Here is a 26,119-nt window from a genome sequence, read left to right on the forward strand (position 1 = left end):
TTTACCCACTTAACAACTTTCAAATGTAGAGTACAGTACTATCAATTATATTGTAGTTACCATACTGTACATTATAGCCCCATGACTTATTTATGCCTTGAAATTTGTATGGTAATTTTATTTTTATTTAGAGACAAAGTGGCTACCATAATGTACTGATCAACCTCTTATTTCACAAAATGCAAAATACAAAGAAAGTGATATAGTTAGTTGGTTACAAATTAAGAACAAGCAAACAAACACACACCCTAGTATTACAAATTCATTTTATGTTTATCATTTCCAATTTCCCCTTTTTAGTTTCTCAGGGTACATAATATGTTGGTCAGTGCTAATGGTAACAAACCCAAAGTTAAATAAACTTGATTATAATGTCCTTCTAGCTATAGTTTTCTCAAGGTAAAATTATAAAGACTTTGCCACAGATTTTTCTTTATCAAGTAGCAGCTTTGAAAATTAGTTATTGACAAGGCAATCAGAATCTAGGCGGGTTCATAACCTGAAGGAAATTAGAGTAAAAGTAAACTAGGTGTTCAAAAGCTAAAAAATTCAGAAATCAGAAAAACAAGGTAATAATGCAGAATTTCTAAGCCATGGATGTTATTTACTATTAATAACATCAAACACTAACCCCAGAGAAGGAGTATATTAACTTCTTGGTCTTTCCACTGCCTCACGGTCAACTGGCTACTTCTTTTAGTCAACATTTGCTAAATTTATTTTGTTCAAATAATATTGGGGATTATTTAGTGCTATTTACACATTCATCTCTTTATGCATTAAGTATTTACTGAGTACTTAGTATCTCACAGGTCTTTGCTGTACTGGTAATAAAAAGATCATGAAGACAAGCTCTATTTAAGAGGAACTATGTCATAAAATAAGGTAAGGGCTATAATAGAGTGATGTGCTAGATACAGCAGGCATCCCAGCAGCAAATTCTGGTTGGTGGAGCCCAGATGGTTTCTTCATAGAGGCAATGAATTTATTTTTAAAAAATGAAAAGAAGTTTACCAAATGTATAGGGGCATTTCAACATTCAAAGTAGAAGGATCAGCATGAGCAAAACATATGAAAATAAAACAAGAGCTAGAATGTTTGAGCAGTGGTGAGACAACCAGGAGTTTCAAGCAATTAAAAGGTCAAAGTGGGAAATAAGGTTAGGGAGGTAAGTTATGGTCAGATTCTAATTCCATGCTTAGAGTTTATGAGATGGTGTGGTCAAGTGGAAAAAAACAGCTTTTTTCCAGATAGGCTAGAGTAAGGATTCTAGTTCTGCCACTGATTTACACAATAACATCTTTAAGCTGCTATTCTATATGTAAAACAGAAAACACTATCTCATGGGATTAGCAAAAACATTAAACGAAATAGTGAATTAAAAAATACTCAGTAGAAATAATAGATCAACATGTAAGTTTTTTGTCACACAGAAAATGTAGAGTAAAGGTAAATTCCTTTTCCTTTTAATCAAGTATCAGTGATGACGAAGGTAAGGAGCAAGGTAAGCCGAACAATTCATAATCTCTTTCAAATGCATCTCCTTTCCAGTCCCATTGCTGTCATTCTCAGTCAGGCTCTCTCACACTTCCAATAACCCAGTGGTTTTCTATCTGCTTCCAATTACTCTTCTCTCAATCGTCCCTCTTCATCACTGCCATATCAACATTCCTAAAACACTATTTTAATCATATCATTTCCTCCTTATCTAACATTGAAAGCCTTTTACAGACTGCCTGCAATATGTCAGCCTGCCTTGTCGACTTCTTTTCTATAAGAAATATCTTCCTAATTAGATACCTTGCAGTGTACAAATTCCTTCTCCAGACAGATAAGTTCTTTTTACACACAATTTATATTCTTTCTCTGTCTCTGTAAACACTATCTTTAAAGTTTCACTTAAAACCCTTTATTTCTCATGTTCTTTCCTGACAAATCTCATGTAAAAGTTCTCTTTCTTCTTCCGAACCCTGGTACAGCTCATTGTCTTACTACGGAGTTAGTATAAACTACCTTGTATTTCAGTTATCTTTTCTGCACCAGAAAAAAGGAAAATCTGGAGTATGACAGCAATCTTCATAAATACAAATGATTACTCGTGGAACACTGGACTTATTTCCAAACTAGAAGAGGCGAAAGCAATGAATGAAACATACAATTCAATATTTGAAAAAGATAGAACTCCCTGAAAAGAGAATGTCCTGACTTCACGGTCAGTAGAGGTATTTCTCACTTGTGAATAGAAATGTTTCTGGAATATTTTGAAAAGATACCAGTCAAGGGTGCTTCCGGGGTCTTCGAGTCAAGTAAACTTGAATTTGAATCCTGGCTCTAAGACTTGCTGTGTGTCCGTGGACAAACACTTAACTTACTAAGCCTGTCTCTTCATCTGTAAAATGAGTGGGGGTAATACTTTCCTTCAGATTGTTATTGTGAATAAAGGAGACAAGGTGTATGTAAAAATGGATAGCTTTCTGTCTGGCAAATGGTAACATACCTGTACCTACTAATACTAATACTTTTGTTTTCTAATTTCTAAAGCTTCATATTCAATGACTTACAGGTGCTGTGTAAAAAAGGTTCTCCAGGAGACTCTGGTCATACTGAGGGTCATTTGGCTCACTGCTACAATACACATCACTCCCAGGAGATGGGGAATCTGGAGGAGAGCCTAGTCCATCCCAGTAATGACCCTGAGATAATTCAGCACTGCAAAGATAAAGACAACAACAAAAACAAGGACTTTAACGGAAGTTTCAGCTAAGCTATTCTTTCATTAATGAAAACTTTCTAAACATGGAGGAAGCTATGTTAAACCAAAGACACATTAAACAGAAGAATAATAATAAATATTTTCAAATTATATTCCCCTCCTCTGAAATACCAAGTTATTTAAAAACAAAAAAATACACTGCTGACAATGATTGTGATCTCATGTATTAACTCAACAAACATTTTACTGAGTTACCTATTATGTGCCAGACGTGTTGTTAGGCCCTAGATGATTTAGAGATGGCTTAGATAAATTTGTCCTTATGCTGCTTATGGTTTAGCAGTGAAGAAAAAAAGGTAAACAATAATTGAATGATGTAAATGTTATATGTTGATTTTTGCGAAGAAGACTAATTCATAAATTTGCCTTCTTCCATTAATCAAAAATATATTTAGGATTAATTATGTCAAGATTTGTTCTATAATAACTTGATTATTTTAAGAAAGTATTGCTTCAGGAAGAAGCTGTTAACAATAAATTGGAGAAAGAATTGAAAAGGAAGAAAGCTAGTCAAAAACTCTTACCTGCCTAATAACAGCTGTATGGCTTTGGCATCAGCTTTTATATCATGTTTACAAAATGTATTCTCAGTTGGAAGGAGGAAGTGGTCTTCAACATGGTCTTTAAATTGATTCCTTGGCAAGGCTTTGATTCTAAAGTGGAAAAATACTTTCTAAGTGGCTAACATATGGAAAAATGTAAATGGTAATTGAGCTAAGAGACGGTATATGGAGACGGTTCAACGTGGAAAATTTAACAAACTTTAGAATTAGCTATATTAATATATATATATAAAATTCCATAATTTATAAAGTCCTTTACTATATTAGAATCTCATTACATTTCTGTGAAAGAGAAGAGAGAAAATAGCCTCATTATATATATATGAACATGCTGGTTCAGAGAGAGTAATGAATCTAGTCATTTAACTACTTAGCAAATACGAGTGCTAAGATGAGATTTTGAGTATCTTCACTTCTAATTTAGGCTTCTTTTCCACCATATTAAGAATTATTGTAACTTTGTACGGTGATGAATATTAACTAGACTCCTGTGGTGGTAAATTTATAATATATACAAATACCAAATTGTTATGTGTGCACCTGAGATAATGTTATATGTTAATTATACCTCAAAAAACCATTTGCCCAACACTTCCAAGATTATTTAGTCCCTAACTTGAAAAAAAAAAGTTAACAACTATTAAATAATGAACTATCAGGGTTCATGCTTATCCTATAACTTACTCTGGTGATGCTTTAAGAAAATCTTCCTTCATAGAAGGACGAACTTCATCCAAAACCATGCTAGCATCTGGGCTTGATTTCATTGCAGAAATCAACATGGCATTACGCAGTTTATTGCCTTGTTCTAATAGAGCTGAAGAGGGCAAAAGCAAAACATGAAAAATTTAAACTCCAACAGAAATACTTGCAATATTTTATACCTTGTCTTGATCATAGGACTTGCCACAGTGGACTATGATGGCTTAATTGTCTGCCTTCCCCACTAGCCTGAGAATTTTTTTAATATACTCACTTTATAACAATGTTTACTGGTTAAGATATAGGCATTACACAGCAATGAATGAAGTCGCTCACCTCCTTGTGGGAGTTATAAGCACACACTGACTCTTCCAACTGTTGTCTACATATTTTTTTGTTTGTTTCTAGATAACTTATTGAATTATCTTACTATTTCAAATAGGTTTAACGCTATTCTTTTTTTTAAAGATGTATTTATTTATTTATTTATTTATTCATTTTAAAGATGTATGTATGTATTTATTTATTTATTTATACAAGCACTGGGTACAGTCAGAAGTGCGGGAGGGTGAGAGAATTCACCAGAACCAGAGCGGGGAGCAGAACAGGCAGGAAGACCAAAGTACACTGCTGAGGGGAGCAGTGGGTGCAGCAGGAGAGGTCTGCGCGCCATGTGGGACCCTCGCCCGGCGGCCGGGGATAGAACCGGTGCTGCAGAGGCTGTGGGCAGCTCCGCAGCTCAGAGCTCAACCGCTGTGCCACCCGGGAGGCCCAGCTTAATGCTATTCTTAACCAAGAAACACTAACAAGAGCCACAGTGAAAATCTATTCCAAATTTATATTTTTATGGATGAAAGGAAAAAATGCCTATAAATGGGTGTGTCTAAGCTCCATGATTTGTCTAAGCTCATTCAGCAGGTTAATGGAAAAGTCATGAAGAAGTTTTTAGACTTTCTGATAGGTAAAATTTACTTCATCCTTATGTAACAATAACAATTACATAAGCAGGTAACATTAAAGCTTTACCATGTGCTGGGCACTACTCTAAAGAGTAATTATTAACTCATTTTATCTTCCCAGTGATCCTCTGACATAGGCACTACTATTACCTTCATTTTCCAGATACAAATAGTGAGGCCTGGAGGATAAGTAACTTCCCCAATTTATGCATGCATTACTTACACAATCAGTACAACTTCACATCTTACGATTTCAACTATACTATATATCACCTCACTTAAGTTCTTAGAGTTCTTGAGGCTCTACACATGCTTAGGTATAAGTGAGACTACACACCCAGGGCCTGTCTTCTAGTCTAGAGTTTTATTGCTTCTAAAAATAAACATATGAGAGGCAAGCCAGGGGTGGGGGGTAAAGGAAGCCAAACAGACAAACACCTAACGCTTGTTAATACAAAGAGTTCAAAATACAGCTTAAAAACACCCGGGAAATAATCACGTTCAATGTTTTATATGAGAATACAATTAAATTAAAAGAAACTAAAGATCATTGATTTTTAATAGGCAGAATTTAAGACAGGTCCCCCAAGAATTCTGACTTGGTGCATATACCTATCTTCTTCCGGTGACTCAAACACTCATCTAGGTATTACTGTGAAGAAATTTTGCAGATGTAATTATGGTTCAAAGTCAGTCAACCTTAAGATAGGTTAAAAACCAGAGACTTCTCTGGCTATTTGCTTCAAATCTTGCTCTTTTGAAGATGGAGGGACCACATGGCAAGAAACTCAGTGTGGACCTTGGCTGACAGCCAACAAGGAAATGGGACTTCAGCTATAACCACAAGGAATTGGAGTCTTGTCAACAGACAATCAACTAAGGTTGTGGTAATTTGCCATGTAGCAATAGAAAATTAACCTATCCATTAATGTCACTACGTAGGAATACTGATTGTTTACGTTTTGATATATTCCTAACAGAATTTTATATATATATATATATATATATATATATACTTTATATACAAACATACATACATATGTTTATTTTCTTTTGGAAAAATGGCACCATATATATACTGTTTTTGCAAGTGCTTTTTCATTTAACAATATGCATTTTTCTATGTAAATAATGTCTGCACAGCATTCCATTTAGAATTCATTAAATTACTTTTGCTTTAGTAAAAAAAAAAAAAATCTTTGGGATTCAGCCACAGAATAGAATGGCTGTCTTGTTTATTCATTGAGAATGGGTGAGGAAAACATTGCCTTCTAGCTGTAGAAATTTGGCTAAAGAAGCTTGATTTGTGACAAGAAACCCGCCTCCTTTTAGTTAATGGTGAGAAGTGTTGATAATAAATTTGACTTGATTCCAGAGCATGTAAAAAATAGTTTTTCTGCTGATACCTCTCTAGAAAAATATTTCTAGAGCGGTAATACACTTGTACCTTATGATCTAACCATATCCAGTTATTTTCAAAACTTTAAATTCCAGGAATTTAACTCTGTAATTGTCTGTATCATCTGATCAACTTGAGTCATGGGGTTAATTCTTGTTGGTCTTTGTGTCCTTGGTGGCTGAGATAGCATCAGATATTTGATAAATATTTTAATAACCTCCATGTTGTATATATCATATGTAACTGTAATATATCTGCTTTAAACTCTGTTTCTTAGACTAGATTGAATTTCTTAAGGTTAAGGATCATATGTTATTTATCATTGTAATCCCAATACTAAAAACAATGACTGACACAAAATAGGTGCAAAAAAGAGACTTGTTGAATAGAATGAGTTTAAAGTTTTCATCTCTGTTAAAGACAAATTCCTTGGGAATGGTAATATTTTATAAGTAATTTACACCTGAATGGGAATGGGTACCACAAGTGGGTTTTAAAAAAGAAAGACAAGTAGGACAAATCTAACTATAGATGCTCCACTGAATGGCCTCTCACTGAAATAGCCATGGTTTGGAAAAGCTTCTCTTAAGTCTAAAGCATGGCAACAAGAATGCCTTACCTTCCCTTTTCAAGAAGGCAATTCCTACTCTAGAAGAGAGATGTCATGGCACCTCAACTTCATAATTATTTCCTAAACATACCCAAAGGGCACTCAGGTAGGTCCAGCACAAAATTTTCCCTTTCTGCATTTAGTGGGCACAGTCCCCGCTAAACATAGGGAGGCTCATAGACTCTGGTTTTTGTTTTAACTCCCTGTTATCTATTCTAAACCCCAAGTTTTATTAGTAGGATGCATAAGTAGTGTTTCATTAACACTAGTGGGTTGGCTGATTCATTTCTGTACCCCTTTTCTGGTACAATGTCAGGACAGTAAAGATCAAAAAGATAATTAGATTTTTGTGTATGTTATATCCCTCCCATGACCTCAGTTTTAGACCTATTAATGTGTTCTAGACCAGATTATTGTGGTTGGAAGAGATCTTTCATGATCATATCCAGCCATCTACTTGATAATTTAATCCAATCTGTAAGAGGTTCATCACTCGGTTACCAGTCCATATTTGATCATTTCTAGTGATAGAATTCTCTACCCCCAACACAGTCTTTTGCCATTTTTGCACAGGTCAAACTATTAACTCAGGCTGAGCTACAATCTGCTTTGTTTTATCTTTAATCTTACTGATCCTAGTAAATTTTTTAGTGTTCTAGAGCGGTAATGTTTTTATCTTAGTAATGCTTACGGAAGGCACTGCACACTGATAGTTCATGGGTTATACCTGGCATATTTTGTTTGAACAGCTGGCCAGCACAGGGCTAGGTAAACCACAAACCTATAGCAGGATGAGGCAGTGGTTTTGCCTTAGAGTCTAAGATAATCATGAACAAGAGCTGAGCTGAAGCTGCCCTCTTTGACAGGGCAGGAGCTCCTTAACTCTGAGATTGTGTCAATTTTAAATGACTTTTTATTAAGACTTATGTATATAAGATACTTGGCAAAGTAGCTAGAACCTAATGAATGCTCAATAGATGGTAGTGTCTTTCTTTTTTTTTTTTAAGATTTATTTATTTATTTATACATACAATCACTGGGTACAGTCAGAAGCACAGGAGGGTGAGAGAATTCACCAGATCCAGAGTGGGGAGCAGAGCAGGCAGAAGGACCGAAGTACACTGCTGAGGGGAGCAGCGGGCGGCAGGAGAGGTCTGCGCGCCATGTGGGACCCTCCTCCGGTGGCCGGGGAGCAGCCGGGGATGAACTGGTGCTACAGAGGCTGCGGGCAGCTTCGCAGCCCAGCGCTCAACCGCTGCACCACCGGGGAGGCCTGGTAGTGTCTTCTTCACGCTAAAACCTCCTGGTGGTTCCTTCACTAGTCTAGTTACTTTCCTTAGAAGGATCCCATCTTCTTTCTAACTTTAAAGTTACCTTCTAAATGAGGCCTTCTTTCGCTACCCCTAAGGAAAACTGACATTCCCTCCTCTCACATACCTAACACTACATACTTAATTTATCTAGCTTATTGCTGGTCTTTCTATATACATTATAAGATCCATAAGGCAAGAGTTTGTATCTTTTTAAAAAAATTTAAATGGCTGTATCCCTGACACCTAGAAAAGTGCCAGACATTTGGTAGGTATTGGATAATTGCTTAATGGAGAACAAATGTTTCTCAATGTCTGGTGCCCAGGTTTACACAAAATATTCCAGGTGTGGGCTGACAAGTGGTGTGCACTGTAGGACAATTTTCTTTCTTGTCAACATAGCTTAAGGTTGCATTAAAGACTAAAATTAATAGATTATAATCTTATGAGAGTATATTTTGTAAAATAGGGATCATAAGCTATTTACTTGAAAAAATATTAATAGCACGAATTTCTTCATAAAAAACTATCCTGAGAACAAAGTGGGGTGGGACTAAGGTGGCAGACTATGGGGATTTTGGTAGTGTACGTAGTGTGGTGACAACACTTGAAGGGGGAGATCCCACACTTGTAAAACACAGCAATGATGTAAACCAGTGATACCTCAATAGTAAAAAAATCCTTACTCATGTAAATTATGCAGCTGAATAGTTATTTAAAAGACTTTTTTAGATAAAATCCTGCCATTTGCAGCAACATGGATGGAGCTAGAAGGGATGATGCTCAGTGAAGTAAATCAGCAGGAAAAAGAAATAATCCTGGATGGTCTCACTCATAGGAGGGATATAGGGGAAACAAACAGGGGATCAGGGAATAAAAAGACAAAACTAGCAGGCAAATTATAAATCAGAGACATTCAGCAGGGAAGGTAGAGGGAGAGGGATCAAAATGGGAGGGAAGAACACAAGGGACTGAAGTGACAGTTCACGGGTGTCTTGTTGGTAATTTTATGGGGATTATACCTCAGTTGTTTTTATAGTATCACTCCATAACATGAGTGAGGGAGTTCAATTCCTATTTGCTTTTTTATCTAAGTCCTTACTTACATAGGTAAGCCAACTCCTTTCTATTTCTCTTTGGCTGCAAGTAATATTTAATTCCCAGGAGTAAGATCAGTAGTTGCTATTGTAGTGAATGTTCCTACTGAGATCAATAGTTTTCAGAATGGGAAATAGATCTGGTATTAGCCTCTGCAGAGTGATATAAGTAAATGCTATTTATTTATAAGATAAATGATGAGACAAAAACCTTATTTGTCTTAAATCTTTGGGAAAAACTTAGGACTAAAAGCTATCTATGGTAAAGGTTTTCTCTCCATATCCAGGTTCATTTTGAATGCTTTCTTCCCTAAACCTATAATTATAAGCACCCACTAATTTTTTACAAGTGACTAGGTAGTTTAATAGAGTTGTCTTTTATTGGTGGGAGATTCTGAACTCTAGTAAGATTATCCAGTTTTATTTGGCTATTTAGTTCAAACAGAAGTTTTGCTTCTCTTTGAGGCTGGCAAATGAGCAGGGTAATCCCAGTAAACACAGCATAGCCTCCATTTACAAATATATACATACCTGAAAGAAGGTCCTTGGTGGGGGGGTTGTTTGAAGAAAGAATGCATGAATCACTTTGACTCTTGGCAACTGTCCTGATTTGAGATTGGAATTCAGAACTGTTGAGAAGAGACATCTGCTTTTGTGGAGCTTTGCCTTTCATAGTCATAGACTCTAAACTCTGTCCTGAATTAAGATGGTGCTGTAGTCCAAAGAAAGAGTTCTTTATTGCATCAGAGTTCTCTGCAAAGTACAAGTGGTCCTTCCCCCTGTTTAAAAACAAGGGAGAACTTCAGCAGTATATTAGCCATTAGAGAAACATCTACCTTGTAAGAGACAGAAAGTGGATTAGTGGTTGATAGCAGTGTAACTTAGGTGTTTTGTAAGTTTGTTTTTCATTTCCAGGTGAAATGAAAAATAGATGCTTTATCTATGGTTGTGTGGTTGTGAAGGGAGGCCATGAAATAAAAAGCTCAGCATTGAGCCTAACACAAAGCAAGTGCTTCATAAACAAAAATTTTAAAGTAAAATCTATTTCAATTACTCCATTGTGTTTCATAAAATACTGCCTTTTCCTTCACAGACATCTATTATGGCATCTATATATAATTTAGTCACAGCGATATATTTGCATGTTGGCTTCTCTACTAGATTGTGAGCGATCTTATAAAAGCAGAATTGTGTCTTATTAATTTATATGCCCAGCACCTGGTCTGGACTGGGACCATAGTATGTACTTAAAACTTATGTGCCAAATGAGTAACTGCCTTTAGTCTTTTACTCAAGCACAAATGAAAGACAGAAACTGTAAGTCCAGTGAGAGTTAGTGAATACCAGATTGACTGGTACCAGGTGTAATAATTACCTTGGAGTGGTTGATCTACTACTGTTGGCTGCTAACTCTTTTCCATCAGTTTTGGTGCTAAGTACCCTATGAGGCCTTGATGGAACCAGAAACTGGATATTGCTGGGTTCAGTATTTTCTCTGAATCCCTGCTCAGATAAAAGCACATTTTCTGTCACGTCAGTGGTAGGAAGAGGACTGTAGGTATCATAAGTTTCTGACAGAGGCTCCAGGGCAAGTGAGACCTAAAAGAGACATGTAATATATCAGAAATTTTCTTACCATTCATTTATTTTAAGACTCCCTGCTTAATACACACTAATGGTTCCCATTCCTTATAGACCTTATAAATCAAATACAGCCTATCTCAGAAATCTCTCCTCTCACCGTGTTCCCTCTCCCCCCCCACCAAATCCTGTCCCCATTCTACATATACTAATTACTTAGGGCTCTAAATGTAGCTTATATTCACCCCTAATGCCTCTGCATATGTTCAGTTTCCCCCAGTAATACTCTCTTTGTGAAAGCTTCTTGGGTAAAGATAAGAGATGTCATATCTACTTCCTTCTTCATGTTTCTATTTACTCTGTATAATCCATCAGTATAAAAGCACCAATACTGAATACTTTACTGCACACTAGAAGCTATGCTATGTTCACCACACAGAGAAGCTCTGAGATGATAGAACTCTGTTAGGAAAGCAAGTTATCCTACTTTGGAAATTAAAAAAAATTATAAAATTAAATAAAATTAAAAAAAAAAAGCTGTAGCTTAGAGGAAGTGTTTACAACTTTCAGCCCATCATCCTGATTAGATTATGCAATCCTCAAAGGCATCAACTGTCATATTCATCTTTTATGGATTAATTAGCATAGTACTTGCACATATAGTACACTAGTCTACTATGCCTAGGAATGAACACCTAATGGCCTGACATATAAAAGGATGATTTAGCACCTTATTTTTAGTTGGCACCTTATTTGCATGTTGGCTTCTCTACTAGATTGTGAGCGATCTTATAAAAGCAGAATTGTGTGAGAAAAACATGGCTCTATTCTACCGTGCGGAAGTGGAGGTGAAAAGGTGAAAAGCTGGTTGAACACAAAGATGAAAACGCAGTCACTTTAATTTTCCTTTACATCACATTCCTATGAGTTCTGTTTTTCTCTTAAAAGGCTCTCTACTTCTCTGAAAGGCCTAATGGTGGAATAAAAAGTAAAATCAAGACTAAAGCAAAACAGAGAAGAAATAGGAGGATATAGGAGGAGGGGGCGGAGCAACATGGCGGCGAGGAGACGCTGCGAGTAAGATCTCCCATTAAAAAAAGTGAATAGGGAGGAAAAGCGGCAGGTCCCAGTGAGAACCGGGACACGGAAGATAAACGGGTGACGCCAGCTAACTGCCCGAAGAAGAAAGTGGCCATAAAAGAGGACGAGAAGGGAGGGAAGCGCAGAACCCTGCTCCCCTCCCCCGCCCACAGAGGCGGCACTCTCCGACCAGCAGAGAGGAGGAAACAACAAACCAAAACGGCCCACAAGAACAAACGATGCAGCAAGCGGGACTGGGAGTGGAAAGGAACTATTGCAGCCACCACACCCCGTGAACGGGAGCTGAGGCGAACCCTGCAGGATCCGCCGCGGAGGTGAGCGAACGGCTCCGGGCGCCATTAGAGAAGAACAAAGACCCCGGGAGACGCGCACACAGCCCGGGCTGCCGGTAAGCTGGCGCGGAAACGCGGCGTGCTCGGCGCGCTTGAAAAGCAAGTGCAGACCTGGATCGCGGCTGCCCAGGTCCCCGCGCCTGCCACCTAGGCTTGCGGGGAGACGACCTAGGCTTGCGGGGAGACGCGCGGAGGTCCTCACTGAGGTGAAGGTCCCTCCCTGAGTGAGCAGGAACCAGGCGCCCAGGCACGGGAGCTGCGCCAAAGGCGCCATTCCCGCGCCACTGAACTGGGCTACAGCCCGCGTCCTGGAACTGAGGGCTTTGAACTGAGACCCGGGGCACGAAAATTCAGGGCGTGGTTTCTCCACGACGGTGGGGCACAAGGCAGACACAGCACCCCAAAGCTGTTGAGGTGTACCCTACCATTCCCGCTCTGTTCTCTGTCCCATGGGGTGGGGGGAGGCGAAAAACAGCCCCCCAAGGCCAATAGGAGAGATCTCTGGCGCCACCTAGCGACCAGGAAAAAAAAGTCACTAACACCCTATAAAACAGGACATTTCTTAAGACTGCTTGAAAAGGGCAGAAGGTTTCTGGAGGACCCAGTGGCCAGCCGGGAAGTTATTCCACGCCAGGCCCCTTCCGACCAGCAGTCTGAGCCCACAGAGGGAGCAGGCACCCACGTCCGGGGCAGACCGGGTGCGCAGAAGAGTGTGCCTGAAACCGGAGGCGCAGGGACTGCATCCCGCTTCGCCATTTGAGAACAGGGACATTTCTTCAGTAAAAACTGCCTAAAACCAGCAGAAAGCTCCCCCAGAAGACAGAGATGGCTCCTGGAAGAGCCAGAGGGAGCGGAGAAGTTCACCCAAGATGTCAGTCAGTCCGAGCAACACAGTGTCCCAACGCATACGACAAATTAGAAAACAGACAGTAGGGAGTAGAAGAACCACACGCAACCTAACAACTCCTCAGGAAAGAAGCACACCACAAAAAGAAAACCACTCCCCAGATTGCAACGACAGCAACTTGGAAGAACTTCTGAGCCTTCCAGAAAGAGAATTTAAAATTGCCATGATTAAAAAAGTGATAGATCAGAAGAAGGAAATTGAGTCCCTAAAGAGGGAAGTAAGAGAAATGCAGGAGATCAAAGAATTAATGGAGGAACTAAAGAACTCTGGGAAAAGCAATGAAAGCAGAATAGATGAAATGGAAGAACGAATAAGTAATCTTGAAGACACAGAAATAAAAAGAACCAAAACAGAAAAGGAAAGAGAAGTACGAAGGAAAAAGAATGAAGAAAGACTTCGGGAACTATCTGACTCCATGAGGAAAGGAAATATAAGAGTTATAGGAATTCCAGAAGGAGAGGAGAGAGATGTAGGAACAGAGAAAATATTCATGGATATAATTGAAGAGAACTTCCCAAATGAGAAGAAGGAGCTGAAAATTGATATACAAGAAGCAAGAAGAACACCAAACTTCCACGACGAAAGGAAAAACACAGCAAGACACATAATAGTAAAGCTCCCAAGAATCCAGGACAAGGAAAAAATAATGAAGCTGACAAGAGGGAAGAAACAGATAACATTCAAAGGAAAACCAATCAGGCTGACATCAGACTTCTCTGAAGAAACACTACGGGCAAGGAGAGAGTGGAGGGACATAGTCAACAGACTCCAAGAAAACAGATGCCAACCAAGAATACTCTATCCCGCAAAGCTCTCTTTCCTCCATGAAGAAAGAATATGGACCTTCCCAGACAAAGAGAAACTCCGGAATTTCATTGCGACTAAACCCCCACTCCAAAAAATACTACAAGGAATCCTAAAGCCAGAACCTCAGAGGGACGAATAACAACGAAAGAAGACCGAAAAAAAAAAAAGTTATTAAAAGAATAAATAAATAAAATCAAAGGAAAGACAAACATAATGGCAAATACAGATGCTAACATATCAATATTAACTCTAAATGTAAATGGACTAAACTCTTCAATAAAAAGACACAGAGTTGCAGCCTGGATTAAGAAACAAAACCCAACCTTTTGCTGTCTCCAGGAAACACATTTAGCTACAAAAGATAAAAATAGGCTCAAAGTCAAAGGATGGAAAACAATCCTACAAGCAAATGGGCCAAAAAAGAAAGCAGGAACAGCTATACTTATATCAGATAAAACAGACTTCAAACTCAAAAAAATAAAAAGAGACCCCAATGGTCACTACATTATGATTAAGGGGACAATACTTCAAGAAGAAATAACACTCATTAACATATACTCACCAAACGAAAGAGCACCAAAATATATCAGACAACTGTTGTCCTCTCTGAAAACAGACATCAGAGAAAACACATATGTAGTGGGAGACTTCAACACACCACTATCAACAATGGATAGATCAACAAGACAAAAAATAAGTAAAGAAACTAAAGCTCTAAATAAGGACCTAGAGCATTTGGGCTTAACAGACATCTATAGAACACTAAAACCAAAAAAAACGGAGTACACATTTTTCTCAAGCGCACACGGATCATTCTCCAGGATCGATCACATACTGGGGCACAAGACAAACATCAACAGATACACCAAGATTGAAATCATACCAACCATCTTTTCTGACCACGAAGGCATCAAACTAGAAATAAATCATAAAAAGAAGGCAAGGAACTATCCTACCTCATGGAGACTAAAAGCCACACTACTGGAAGACCACTGGACTAACGAGGAGATCAAAGAAGAAATTAAAAATTCTTTGAATTGTATGACAAGGAGGACACCAATATCCTAAATGTATGGGATGCAGCAAAAGCAGTAATAAGAGGAAAATATATAGCAATAGAAGCTCACATCAAAAAACAAGAAAGAACTCAAAGAAACAACCTAATCTCGAAGCTCAAAGATCTAGAAAAAGAACAACAAAAAAACCCAGAACCAGTAGAAGAAAAGAAATAATAAAAACCAAAGCAGAAATAAATGAAATTGAAACTAAAAAAACAATCCAAAAGATCAATGAAACCAAGAGCTGGTTCTTTGAAAAAATAAATAAAATAGACAAACCCCTAGCCAGGCTCACAAAGGAAAAAAGGGAGAAAGCACAAATACACAGAATCATAAATGAAAGAGGAGAAATCACAACGGACACAGCAGAAATCAAAAGAATAATCAGTAACTACTATGAACAGTTATATGGAAACAAGTTCAACAATCTAGAGGAGATGGACAAATTCCTACAACTCTACAATCACCCAAAGCTAGATAAAGAAGAAATAGAACACCTAAACAGACCAATTACAAGCAGCGAAATTGAAATGGTAATTAAAAACCTCCCCAAAAACAAAAGCCCAGGACCTGATGGATTTACAAATGAATTCTACCAAACATTCAGAGACGAATTAGTGCCTATCCTTCACAAACTCTTCCAAAAAATTGAGAAGGAAGGGACAATACCAAACACGTTCTATGAAGCCAATATTACACTAATACCAAAACCGAATAAGGACAACACAAAAAAGGAAAACTATAGGCCAATCTCCCTAATGAACACTGATGCAAAAATCCTCAATAAAATTTTAGCTATCAGAATCCAACAATGTATCCATAAGATAATTCACCACGACCAAGTTGGATTCATTCCAGGGGTACAAGGATGGTTTAACATCCGAAAATCAATCAACGTTATCCAACACATCAACAAAAAGAAATATAAAAACCATATGATAATATCAATAGATGCTGAGAAAGCTTTCGACAAAGTGCAACACCCATTCATGATAAAAGCCCTTGAAATTCTTGGGATACAAGGAACATACCTCAACATCATAAAGGCCATCTATGACAAGCCAACAGCCAGTATCATTCTCAATGGTGAAAAGCTGAAAGCAATTCCATTAAGATCTGGAACAAGACAAGGATGTCCACTCTCACCACTGCTTTTCAATATAATACTGGAAGTCCTAGCCAGAGCAATAAGACAGGAGAAAGACATCCAAGGAATCCAAATAGGAAAAGAAGAAGTCAAACTATCACTATTTGCAGACGATATGATAATATACATAGAGAACCCCAAAATCTCCACAGAAAAACTAATTCAACTCATCAATCAATTCAGTAAAGTGGCAGGATACAAAATCAACACGCAAAAGTCAGTAGCCTTCCTATACACAAACAATAAATCTGAAGAAGAAGAAATCAAAAAAACCACCCCTTTTATTATCGAAACAAAAAAAATCAAATATTTGGGAATAAATCTAACAAAAGAGGTAAAGGACCTATACAAAGAAAACTATAAAACACTGTTAAAAGAAATAGAAGAAGACACAAAGAAATGGAAAGACATCCCCTGCTCATGGATTGGAAGAATAAACATTATTAAAATGGCCATCCTACCAAAAGCAATATACAGATTCAATGCTATTCCAATCAAAATCTCAATGTCATTCTTCAAAGAAATAGAACAATTATTGATGAAATTCATATGGAATCACCAAAAACCCCGAATAGCCAAAGCTCTACTGAAAAAAAAAGAAGGAAATGGAGGCATCACACTCCCAGACTTCAAACTATACTACAAAGCCATAATCATCAAAACTGCATGGTATTGGAACAAGAACAGACATACAGACCAATGGAATCGAATAGAAAATCCAGAAATAAACCCACAGATTTATGGTCAACTAATCTTTGACAAAGGAGCAAAGACTATGCATTGGAGCAAAGAAAGTTTGTTCAATAAATGGTGCTGGGAAAACTGGGTCGCTACATGCAAAAGAATGAAGCTTGACCACTACCTCACACCATACACAAAAATCAACTCAAAATGGATTAAAGAACTAGACATAAGACCTGAAACCATAAAATACATAGAAGGAAATATAGGCGAAACACTACGGGATTTGCACATCAAAGACATCTTTAAAGACACATCACCCAAAGCAGTGATAGTGAAGAGAAAGATAAACAGCTGGGACTACATCAAATTAAAGAGCTTCTGCACAGCAAAAGAGACAATAACAAAAACAAAGAGAAACCCCACAACTGGGAGAACATTTTTGCACCCAACACTAATGATAAAGGACTGATCACAAAAATCTGCAAAGAGCTGATGAGACTCAGCAACAACAAAGAAAATAATCCAGTCAAAAAATGGGCAGAAGAGCTAAAAAGAAACTTCTCTGAAGAGGAAATGCAAATGGCCAACAGACATATGAAAAAATGTTCAACATCACTTGTAATCAGGGAAATGCAAATCAAAACTACCATGAGATACCATCTCACACCAGTGAGAATGGCACATATTAAAAAAACTAGCAACAACAAATGTTGGCGAGGATGTGGAGAAAAAGGAACTCTTGTGCACTGTTGGTGGGAGTGCAAACTGGTCCAACCACTATGGAGAGCTGTGTGGAGATTTCTGGACCTACTAAACATAGGGCTTCCATATGATCCAGCAATTCCACTCCTAGGTATTTACCCAAAGGACACAGAAACATCAATTCCAAAGAGCACCTGCACTCCTATGTTTATAGCAGCACTGTTTACAATAGCTAAGCTTTGGAAACAACCCAAATGCCCAAAAATAGATGACTGGATCAAGAAGATGTGGTACATATATACCATGGAATATTACTCAGCATTCAAAAAAGATAAACACATGCAATTTGCAGCAACATGGATGGCACTGGAAGGGATCATGCTCAGCGAAATAAGCCAAAAAAAAAGAAAAATACCGGATGGTCTCACTCATAGCAGGAATCTAGAAAACTTAAATAAGGGACCAGGAAAATGAATATAAGAAAGTGAAAATCAAAATCAACAAAAAACTATGAACCAGAGACACTTTTTGGGGGTGGGGGGCGGGAGGGGAAGGATTGGGGTCAGAATGGGGCGTTTGCAATTGTATGGGGGAATATAAAAATAAAATTTAATATTTAAAAAAAAAAAAAAAAAGAAATAGGAGGATATAGATCAAAAGAAAAGAATGGTAGTGTTTAAAGTTCAATTTCAATGACAGAGAAAGCAGAGGGAATTGTTTAAGCAGTCAAAGAAAGTTAAATTATGATGAATGAGCTAACACAAAATTGAAAGATTGCCGTTAGACGTTTTAAGATGTCTCTGGGAAGGTTAATGGGATAATTTGTGCAGAGAAACTGCCAAGAAACAGACTCAATAAAACACACCTGGGTCTTGAGGAGAATTTAGTTCATGAGCCAAGTAACATAAATCCTTTAAATCTATTCATCATCAAGATTTTCTGCAAAGACAAGTGACAGGAATGCAGTGGGATAAATACTCTGTGCGGTGATCACTCGAATAGCAAATGTAAATGTCAGAAAGTGTTCCCTTGCCATTCATCTTTCGCCAAAAACCTGCCTCTGCATTCTAGAAACAAAAGAGACACTGAGAATAAAGGTTATGTGCTGTGTCATCAACCTCCTTAACAGCCTGACCCACTGGCTGGTGACTGAGTGTGGCTTTTCCCTAAGCATATCTGAACCAGTCACAAAACAATTCAAAGGCTTATAGTCCCAGTGACCCCTGGAGAAAGGAGAAAGTCCAGGGGCCTGGCACACCTATACAACCAAAACACACGTAATGGCCCAACTTCTCTGTTCCGTTGACAGGTAGTTGTTGACACTAACACAGCGCAAGGCTCTGTGCTGCTGCCTGAGGCAAAAACAAAACATGAAATCTGATCTAAGGGATAACAGTATCTTATAGGCAGACTTAAAATGCTTTTATTTTAAATGGTAAGAGAAACTAATGCCATTTGCAGCAACATGGATAGAGCTAGAAGGAATGATGCTCAGTGAAATAAGTCAGAAGGAAAATGAAAAATATCAGATGGTTTCACTTAAAGGAGGAACATAGGGGAACCAAATAAGACATCAGGGGGGAAAAATAATAACAATACAAAGCACAACAAAACAAAACAATAACAAACAGACAATTATAAGCCAGAGACAAATCCTGCAGGCGAGGAGGTGGGAGAGGGATCAAAGGGAGGGAGGGAGGAGCAGAGGGGACTGTGGTGATGGTGCTCGGGTGAACTGGTGAAGGATATTCTATGGGACTGCACCAGGGGGGCGGGGGGAGCAAACATTGTTTAAAAATGAACAATGATGTGAAATATATATAAATTAAAAATATGAAAAAAACATTAAACGGTAAATTCTAAGATGAGGATGTGTAACTGGTGGGTCCTAAGCAAACACTACCGAGCAGTCGGAGCTTAGGGAAGATGTGAGAAAGGAGTGGCAAAGATGGTTTGCAGGAATGAAATATAAACACCTGAGTTTAAAATCTGAAATAAGAATTAGATAAGGCTGGGGGAGTGGGGGTGAAGTAAAATATTCCAGGCAGAGGGAACTGTATGAATCAAGCTTTGGAGGTATAAAATAAAGAGTATCATTCTAGCAATTCCTATCAGTCCAAGGGTTAGCCATTTCTAAGCCCTCTGTTTGCACATAATTAACCCAATACACTTCTGTATTCATTTCTCATAGTGCCATTCCCTACCACCTCAGACATGCTCCTTCACAACCATGGCTCACCTTTGGACTTACTCCTTTGCCACCCCCTTCACTGAGCCATATAGAATTTCCATTTTATAAAAATGACCATACCACTTTCAATGAACATCCCTTTCTTTGTTCCATTTTCCCTAGAGTCTTCTCTAATGTAAACTAATTTTTCCATTCACCAGCACAAAGGAAATTATCTTATTCCATTTTGATACCATCTCCAGACCACCATTCTATCCCTAAATACATAACAATTTGAAGCCTATGTCATCCACAAGTACCATGAATATACATTATGATTTTCACATCCATAACAGAATAACTTCAGGGGCATTCCCAGATCTTCTTTCAGTTATTCAAGGTTCCCCACAAAGAAAAAAAATAAATAAATAAAAAATAAAGGGTTACTATATCATCACTCCAAGAGCTGCATTCCAGGAATAAGAGTCTAGTTTAGTTTCTAAACTTATCGATACAGTAAATAAATCATAACAGATCAAAAGAAAAAACCAAATGATTATCCCAACATAAAAAGAAAAAAAAATCTGATAAAATTCAGTTATGATAAAACACCAGAGAACTTGGGAAAGAGGTAGTTTCTTATTGATAAAGAACATATACAAAAAATCTAACTTAATATCATATTTAATAATGAAAGGCCAAACTCTTTGCTCTCACAAGCAAGAATAAGGTAAGGATATCAGTCCTCTACTCAACATTGTCAGTGCAATAAGGCAAGAAAATGGAATAAAAGGCATATAAGTTGGAAAAGAAGTAAAACGATCTTTATCCACAGTAAAACGATGTATTATCTACATATGATATAACTGTCTATCTTGAAAATCCTCAGCAGTCAACAAAAAGCAGGAATACTTTTGGAAAAAATACAACAAAAAGTGTGTTGGACCTATGTGCTGCAAATCGCAAAGCATGGTAGAGAGAAATTAAAGACTTAGATAAATGGAGAATTATACTCCATTGTTCATATATGTTCATTGACTAGAAGTCAACTGTTCCCAGTGTGATCTATACATTCTACAGAACCTCAACAAAAATCCCAGCAAGTATTTTTATAGAAAATAATAAGCTGGTTCTAAAATTTATGTGGAAATGCAAAGGACCTAGAATAGAATAACTTCCAAAAAGCAAAAATTTGAGGGCTCAGACCACTTGATTTTAAGATGTTTAATAATGCTTTCGAAGGCAGAAATACAGATCAGTGGAAATAAACATCCAGAAATAGACTCATGCATATATAATCAACAAACTTTGTGTATAAAGATTCCAACATAATTTAATGGACAATGTTTTTAATAAATGGGACTAGAACTAGAGGAAAAACTGAATTCTGGCTTTACTTCATAGCACACACAAGCATTAACTAGACATGAATATACCTAAATGCAAAAGCTAAAAGTAAACAAATTTTAGAGGAAAATACTGCTGTAAGAAAAATCTTTACAGTATAGTTAAGTAAACAAATGGTAAATCAGTAAAATTTGATTAGATTAAAAAAGGAAAATCTTTAGAGCTTTGGTGTAGGGAAATACTTAGCTAGGATATAAAAAGCAGAAATCATAAAGGGTAAAATTGGTAAATGATATTTAATTAAATGAAAAACCTCTACCCTTCAAAAGACACCATTAAGATTAAAAGTCACAAGCTGGGAAAATAACTCCACATATAAAAACAACCCATGTATATCCCAAATATTAAAAAAGCTCTTAAAATTAAGAAAGATCAATAACTTCTTTTTAAAATGGGCAAAACACTTGGATAGCCATTTCACCAAAGTAGACCAAGGGTTAATATATTTTTCCTATGAAGGAGACAAAGTTGTATTTCAGGTTTTACGTGCCATACACTCTGTCATAATTACTGCTGCTATAGAATGAGAACCACCACAAATCATACATGATTGAGAGTGGTTGTACTCTAACAAGACTATCTGGGGGAAGTAGTATGTAGATCCCTAAGATAAAAGAATGGCCAAAAATCCATGAAAAGATACTCAACATTAATCATCAGAAAATGCAAACTAAAACCACAATTTGATAATAACAAATACCCATTAAAACGACAAAAATTCAAGAGTAACCATACCAAGTGCTGGTGAAGATGTGGCACAACCAGAATGTTTATATACTGGTGATATGAATGTAAAATAGTACAATCACTTTGAAAACAGTTTGACAGTATCTTAAAAAGTTAAACATTTGAGTTAGCATTTTCACTTGCATATTGTCCTCAGAGAAATAAACACACACGTTCACACAGAATTGCTTTATTCAAAATACTCAAAAAGGGAGAAGAAATTCAAATGTCTTCCAACTGGGAAATGGACAAAAAATTGTGCACTGTTCTTACAGTGGAATATAAGTACAAAAAGGAAATACTGCTATACAAAATAATACGGATGAATTTCTAAAACTGCTTTCTTTCACCTATTCTATTAATATTTATTAAACTGGACAAGGAATCAATGGGTTTCCACCATAAGGTTTTAAGAGGTACAGCCAGGTCCTGAGCTTGTCCAAAGACCTGGCCACAGCCCTGGGCAGCACTGAGGTGCATATCAGGTTTGGTGTGAAATGCGTGAATTGTGAATTAGATCTCAATTTTTTTAAAAGAGGAAAAAAAACTACCTGGAATAATCTTATACTCAAACTGTTTTCATTGTTCTTTTTCTCTCCCACCCCAGTCATTGATCATATATGGATATGTGGATATAATTTAAACTATATTTAATGTCATTAATTAATTTAAATGACTTAAATGTTATCACTTTAAAACCATTTTCCATGGTGCTACACAATTATAACTATTTTTATCTAAGGAAACAAAATACCCCACTAGTAGATTATAATTTTAATACTGTTAAATTGTTTTCAACGTTTCAATATTTCCATACCTAGAGCTCTCTTTTTATGGTGCTATGGAGCTTCCTTTTTTTTTTAAAAGATTTATTTATTTATTTATTTATACAAGCACTGGGTAAAGTCAGAAGCACGGGAGGGTGAGAGAATTCACCAGAGCCATTGCAGGGAACAGAACAGGCAGAGTGACGAAATACACTGCTGAGGGGAGCAGCGGGTGGCAGGAGAGGTCTGCGTGCCATATGGGACCTTCGCCGGTGGCCGGGGATCGAACTGGCACTGCAGAGGCTGCGGGCAGCTTTGCAGCACAGTGCTCAACCACTGAGCCACCAGGGGAGGCCCATATGGTGCTTCCTTAAGATAAGTTTCCAGGGTTGAAATTATTAAGGTGAATGAGAAATAATTTTTTTTTCTTTTAAAGAGGCATGTATTATTTATTTATTTGTTTGTTTGTTTGCTTGTTTATACCTGCACCGGGTACAGTCAGAAGCGCGGGAGGGTGAGAGAATTCACCAGAGCCAGAGCGGGGAGCAGAGCAGGCAGAAGGACCGAAGTACACTGCTGAGGGGAGCAGCGGGCGGCAGGAGAGGTCTGCGCGCCATGTGGGACCCTCCTCTTGTGGCCGGGGAGCAGCCGGGGATCAAGCCGGAGCCGCAGAGGCCGCGGGCAGCTTCGCAACCCAGCGCTCAACCGCTGCGCCACCGGGGAGGCCCGAATGAGAAATAATTTTATGGCACTTGAAATTTAATTCCAAAGTGTCTTGTAGGTCTGACTTAAACATATACCATTATCAGAAAAGTCTGAGTAAACTAGACTCATTTTGGTATTTTAAATTTAATATATTGTAAATAAATTATAATAAATACAATAAATAAAATGTTAACTTCACTTACATGAGTGTACTTTTGTACTCTATTTGTTCCACTGACATGATTATGTGCTTGTGGTTTTTTTAATAGGGTTCTTTCATCAAATGTTAGATGTTCTTTCCTCATCTCTTTGAATTATTTTCTTATATATATTTAAATTTCTATACAAATGTTCAGAAAACGTTTGACAAGATATAAAACTCATAAAATTTCGAAGGGATTTGAATACTCAGAATTCTCTAGGAGGCACTCCCAAAGAGTCTCTCTCAGGAAAGGGACCCTTCTATAGTCTTTCCTACCAGCCTGCACATATATCTATAGCATAATTTGTATCACACTGTCCTCTACTTGTGACTTCTCTATTTTCTCCTACTTGACTCTGAAACACTAAACTAAATGTCTTATTTCTGTATCCTGAGTTAGGAGTACATAACAGTATATCTAAGAGAAAAAGAAATGAGTGAATGAATACATCAAAAATACCACTTATGTGAGTCAAAAATTTATTGCTGCTTGATACCATGTTAGGGACAAAGAAAGTAGAAAACATTGTCCCTCCCCAGAGCATCTAAAAACTAAAAGGAAGAAAATTAAAGGGAGACTACTATTATACAATTTTGGAGACTATATAGGATTACAGAAGAATAATGATTATGTAATTAATGTCATTGTGAATTTAACAAAGAGTATAGAGAAGAATGAATGCAGTAGGTGTTGGGAAGACTCTGAGGACTTGAGGTGGGCAAGAGAGGGCTAAGGATACAGGTAAGTCTGTGAGTAAAAACTTGAAACAGGTATAAAGTGGGAATTAGCATGGTATTAGGGAGTCATGTACCCAGATATTCTAAAAACAGACTCAACAATTTCTGCCCAAAAATATGCTTCAAAGAATTAAAATATTTTTACCTGGAGTTCTCCAAGTTTCTTAGATGTTGGTGAAACAATGGTAAAAAATCCATTAATGTGATGGGTTGGAGAAAGCTGGGCTAGTCCACTGATCTGAACTCTACCAATTGGAAGATGATCAAATTTGGTGATTACTTCCAGCACCAACACAGCCATATCTAATCAGAAACAATTATAACACAGATATTTTTCATTAACTTTTATTTTTTTGGAAGCAGGCAGAGGAATGTGCATTAGGAAACATTTCACTTAAATAATAATTTTATTTTCAATAAACTACTTATTTACCACTCATTCAAGGGGTGTGGAAGAGAGAACCCAAGATCAAAAGAACAATAATGTTCTAGAGAATGACAAATACTTCACATTAAACAGTGAATGAAACTATTTGGTATACCAAGATAAGGAAAATAACTTCAAAAGAGTTGTTTTTTTTAACAACAAGAACTGAAGCTTTGGCTTTTTTAATGTCACAGCAACAATTTCTCAGTTCATTTCATTCTCATCATTTCTATTAGACAAAGGGCTTTTTTTGCATAGATGCAAGGGTTGGTGCCTGCCTCCCAGGAGTATCTAACAAGTTGCTACTCCTGTGTTATATCTGGTGCAGTGAGATATGGAGAGCACATGGAATGAAAAGGAATAGACATAAACTCCTTAACTATATTCTTCAATTAATCATTCAGGCTTAGTATGTTCACAGTCCTAATTTATTACTGGAGTAATACAGTGCGAGTGTATGCAATTTCAGGACAATATAACTTATGAATATTTTTGTGCTTAAGTTGAGAAAAAGGTTCATTCCACCATTTGCTCAATAGTTTAATGAAAAGAACACAGCCCTCATAATTAAAAGACTTTTGACTGTGTCCTGGCGCTAACACTCATAAGCTACTTCTGCAGGCCACAGTTGTCTATAAATAAGTATTATAATACCTACATCACAGCTGTGTAAGGAATGGGGATACCGCAAAGAAAACACATACTAGTGTCTTCTCACATGGTAATTGCTTAGTGCTTGTTATGAGCCTTTAGACAAATAAGTTAATAGATCATAGTCCCTGTCTTACCTACTATTGGATGTTAACTAAATCATAGGAATTAATAGATGTAAAAGTGCTTCACAGACTATAAGATGATGTGCATATGTAGAATAAGGGAATATGTACCAATATTCATTGGGTATTTATTGCTACCCTCTTTCAGGTCTCATTAATTCTCTTAACAGCTCAATGAGACAGTTGTTTCTGTCCCATTTGAGGATAACTGAGACTCAGAGAGTCAAATATATTCCTAAATTCACCCAGTTTTAAAGTAACCAAACTGGGCTAAAACTCAGTTCAATCCAACTACAAAGTTCACAACATCATGCTGCTTTACCATGTATTACTTCTGGTGAGAAAAAAATTAAGTTCTTAATAGGCTTCTGACCTCTATCCTGCACTTTTCTGTGGAATTAGAATCCTTATTGTCCAGCATTCTCACCCCGCATCCTTCCCCCTTGCCCCCCAGAAAAGGGTGATACAA

The 26,119-nt window shown here is 37.3% G+C and overlaps 1 protein-coding gene and 1 long non-coding RNA gene across 6 annotated transcripts in view; one reads left to right on the forward strand and one right to left on the reverse strand.

The window, feature by feature from the left end:
• The window catches only part of C2CD3 (C2 domain containing 3 centriole elongation regulator), a 112,653-nt gene that overhangs the window by 83,182 nt on the left and 3,352 nt on the right, over window positions 1-26,119 (reverse strand). For all 3 annotated transcript variants that reach the window (XM_037522954.2, XM_037522952.2, XM_037522955.2), the window contains exons 3-8: window positions 24,593-24,750; window positions 10,789-11,012; window positions 9,945-10,192; window positions 4,021-4,153; window positions 3,298-3,426; window positions 2,562-2,709 (exon numbers count right to left, since the gene is read on the reverse strand). In XM_037522954.2, coding sequence (XP_037378851.1) covers window positions 2,562-2,709; window positions 3,298-3,426; window positions 4,021-4,153; window positions 9,945-10,192; window positions 10,789-11,012; window positions 24,593-24,750 — 1,040 coding nt within the window. The remainder of the gene's footprint in view (window positions 1-2,561; window positions 2,710-3,297; window positions 3,427-4,020; window positions 4,154-9,944; window positions 10,193-10,788; window positions 11,013-24,592; window positions 24,751-26,119) is intronic.
• Window positions 899-2,832, forward strand: LOC119255621 (uncharacterized). 3 transcript variants are annotated; one of them, XR_005127504.2, is made up of 4 exons: window positions 899-1,168; window positions 1,434-1,504; window positions 2,026-2,222; window positions 2,564-2,832. It is a non-coding gene; the product is annotated as an uncharacterized LOC119255621 (long non-coding RNA). The 3 variants fall into 3 exon arrangements; XR_005127505.2 differs by having other exon boundaries at window positions 1,476-1,504; XR_008553507.1 differs by having other exon boundaries at window positions 1,476-1,504; window positions 2,026-2,212.

Source organism: Talpa occidentalis, unplaced genomic scaffold (genome assembly GCF_014898055.3).
Source record: "Talpa occidentalis isolate TD23 unplaced genomic scaffold, MPIMG_talOcc4v2.1 talOcc4.3, whole genome shotgun sequence".
NCBI lineage: Eukaryota > Metazoa > Chordata > Mammalia > Eulipotyphla > Talpidae > Talpa > Talpa occidentalis.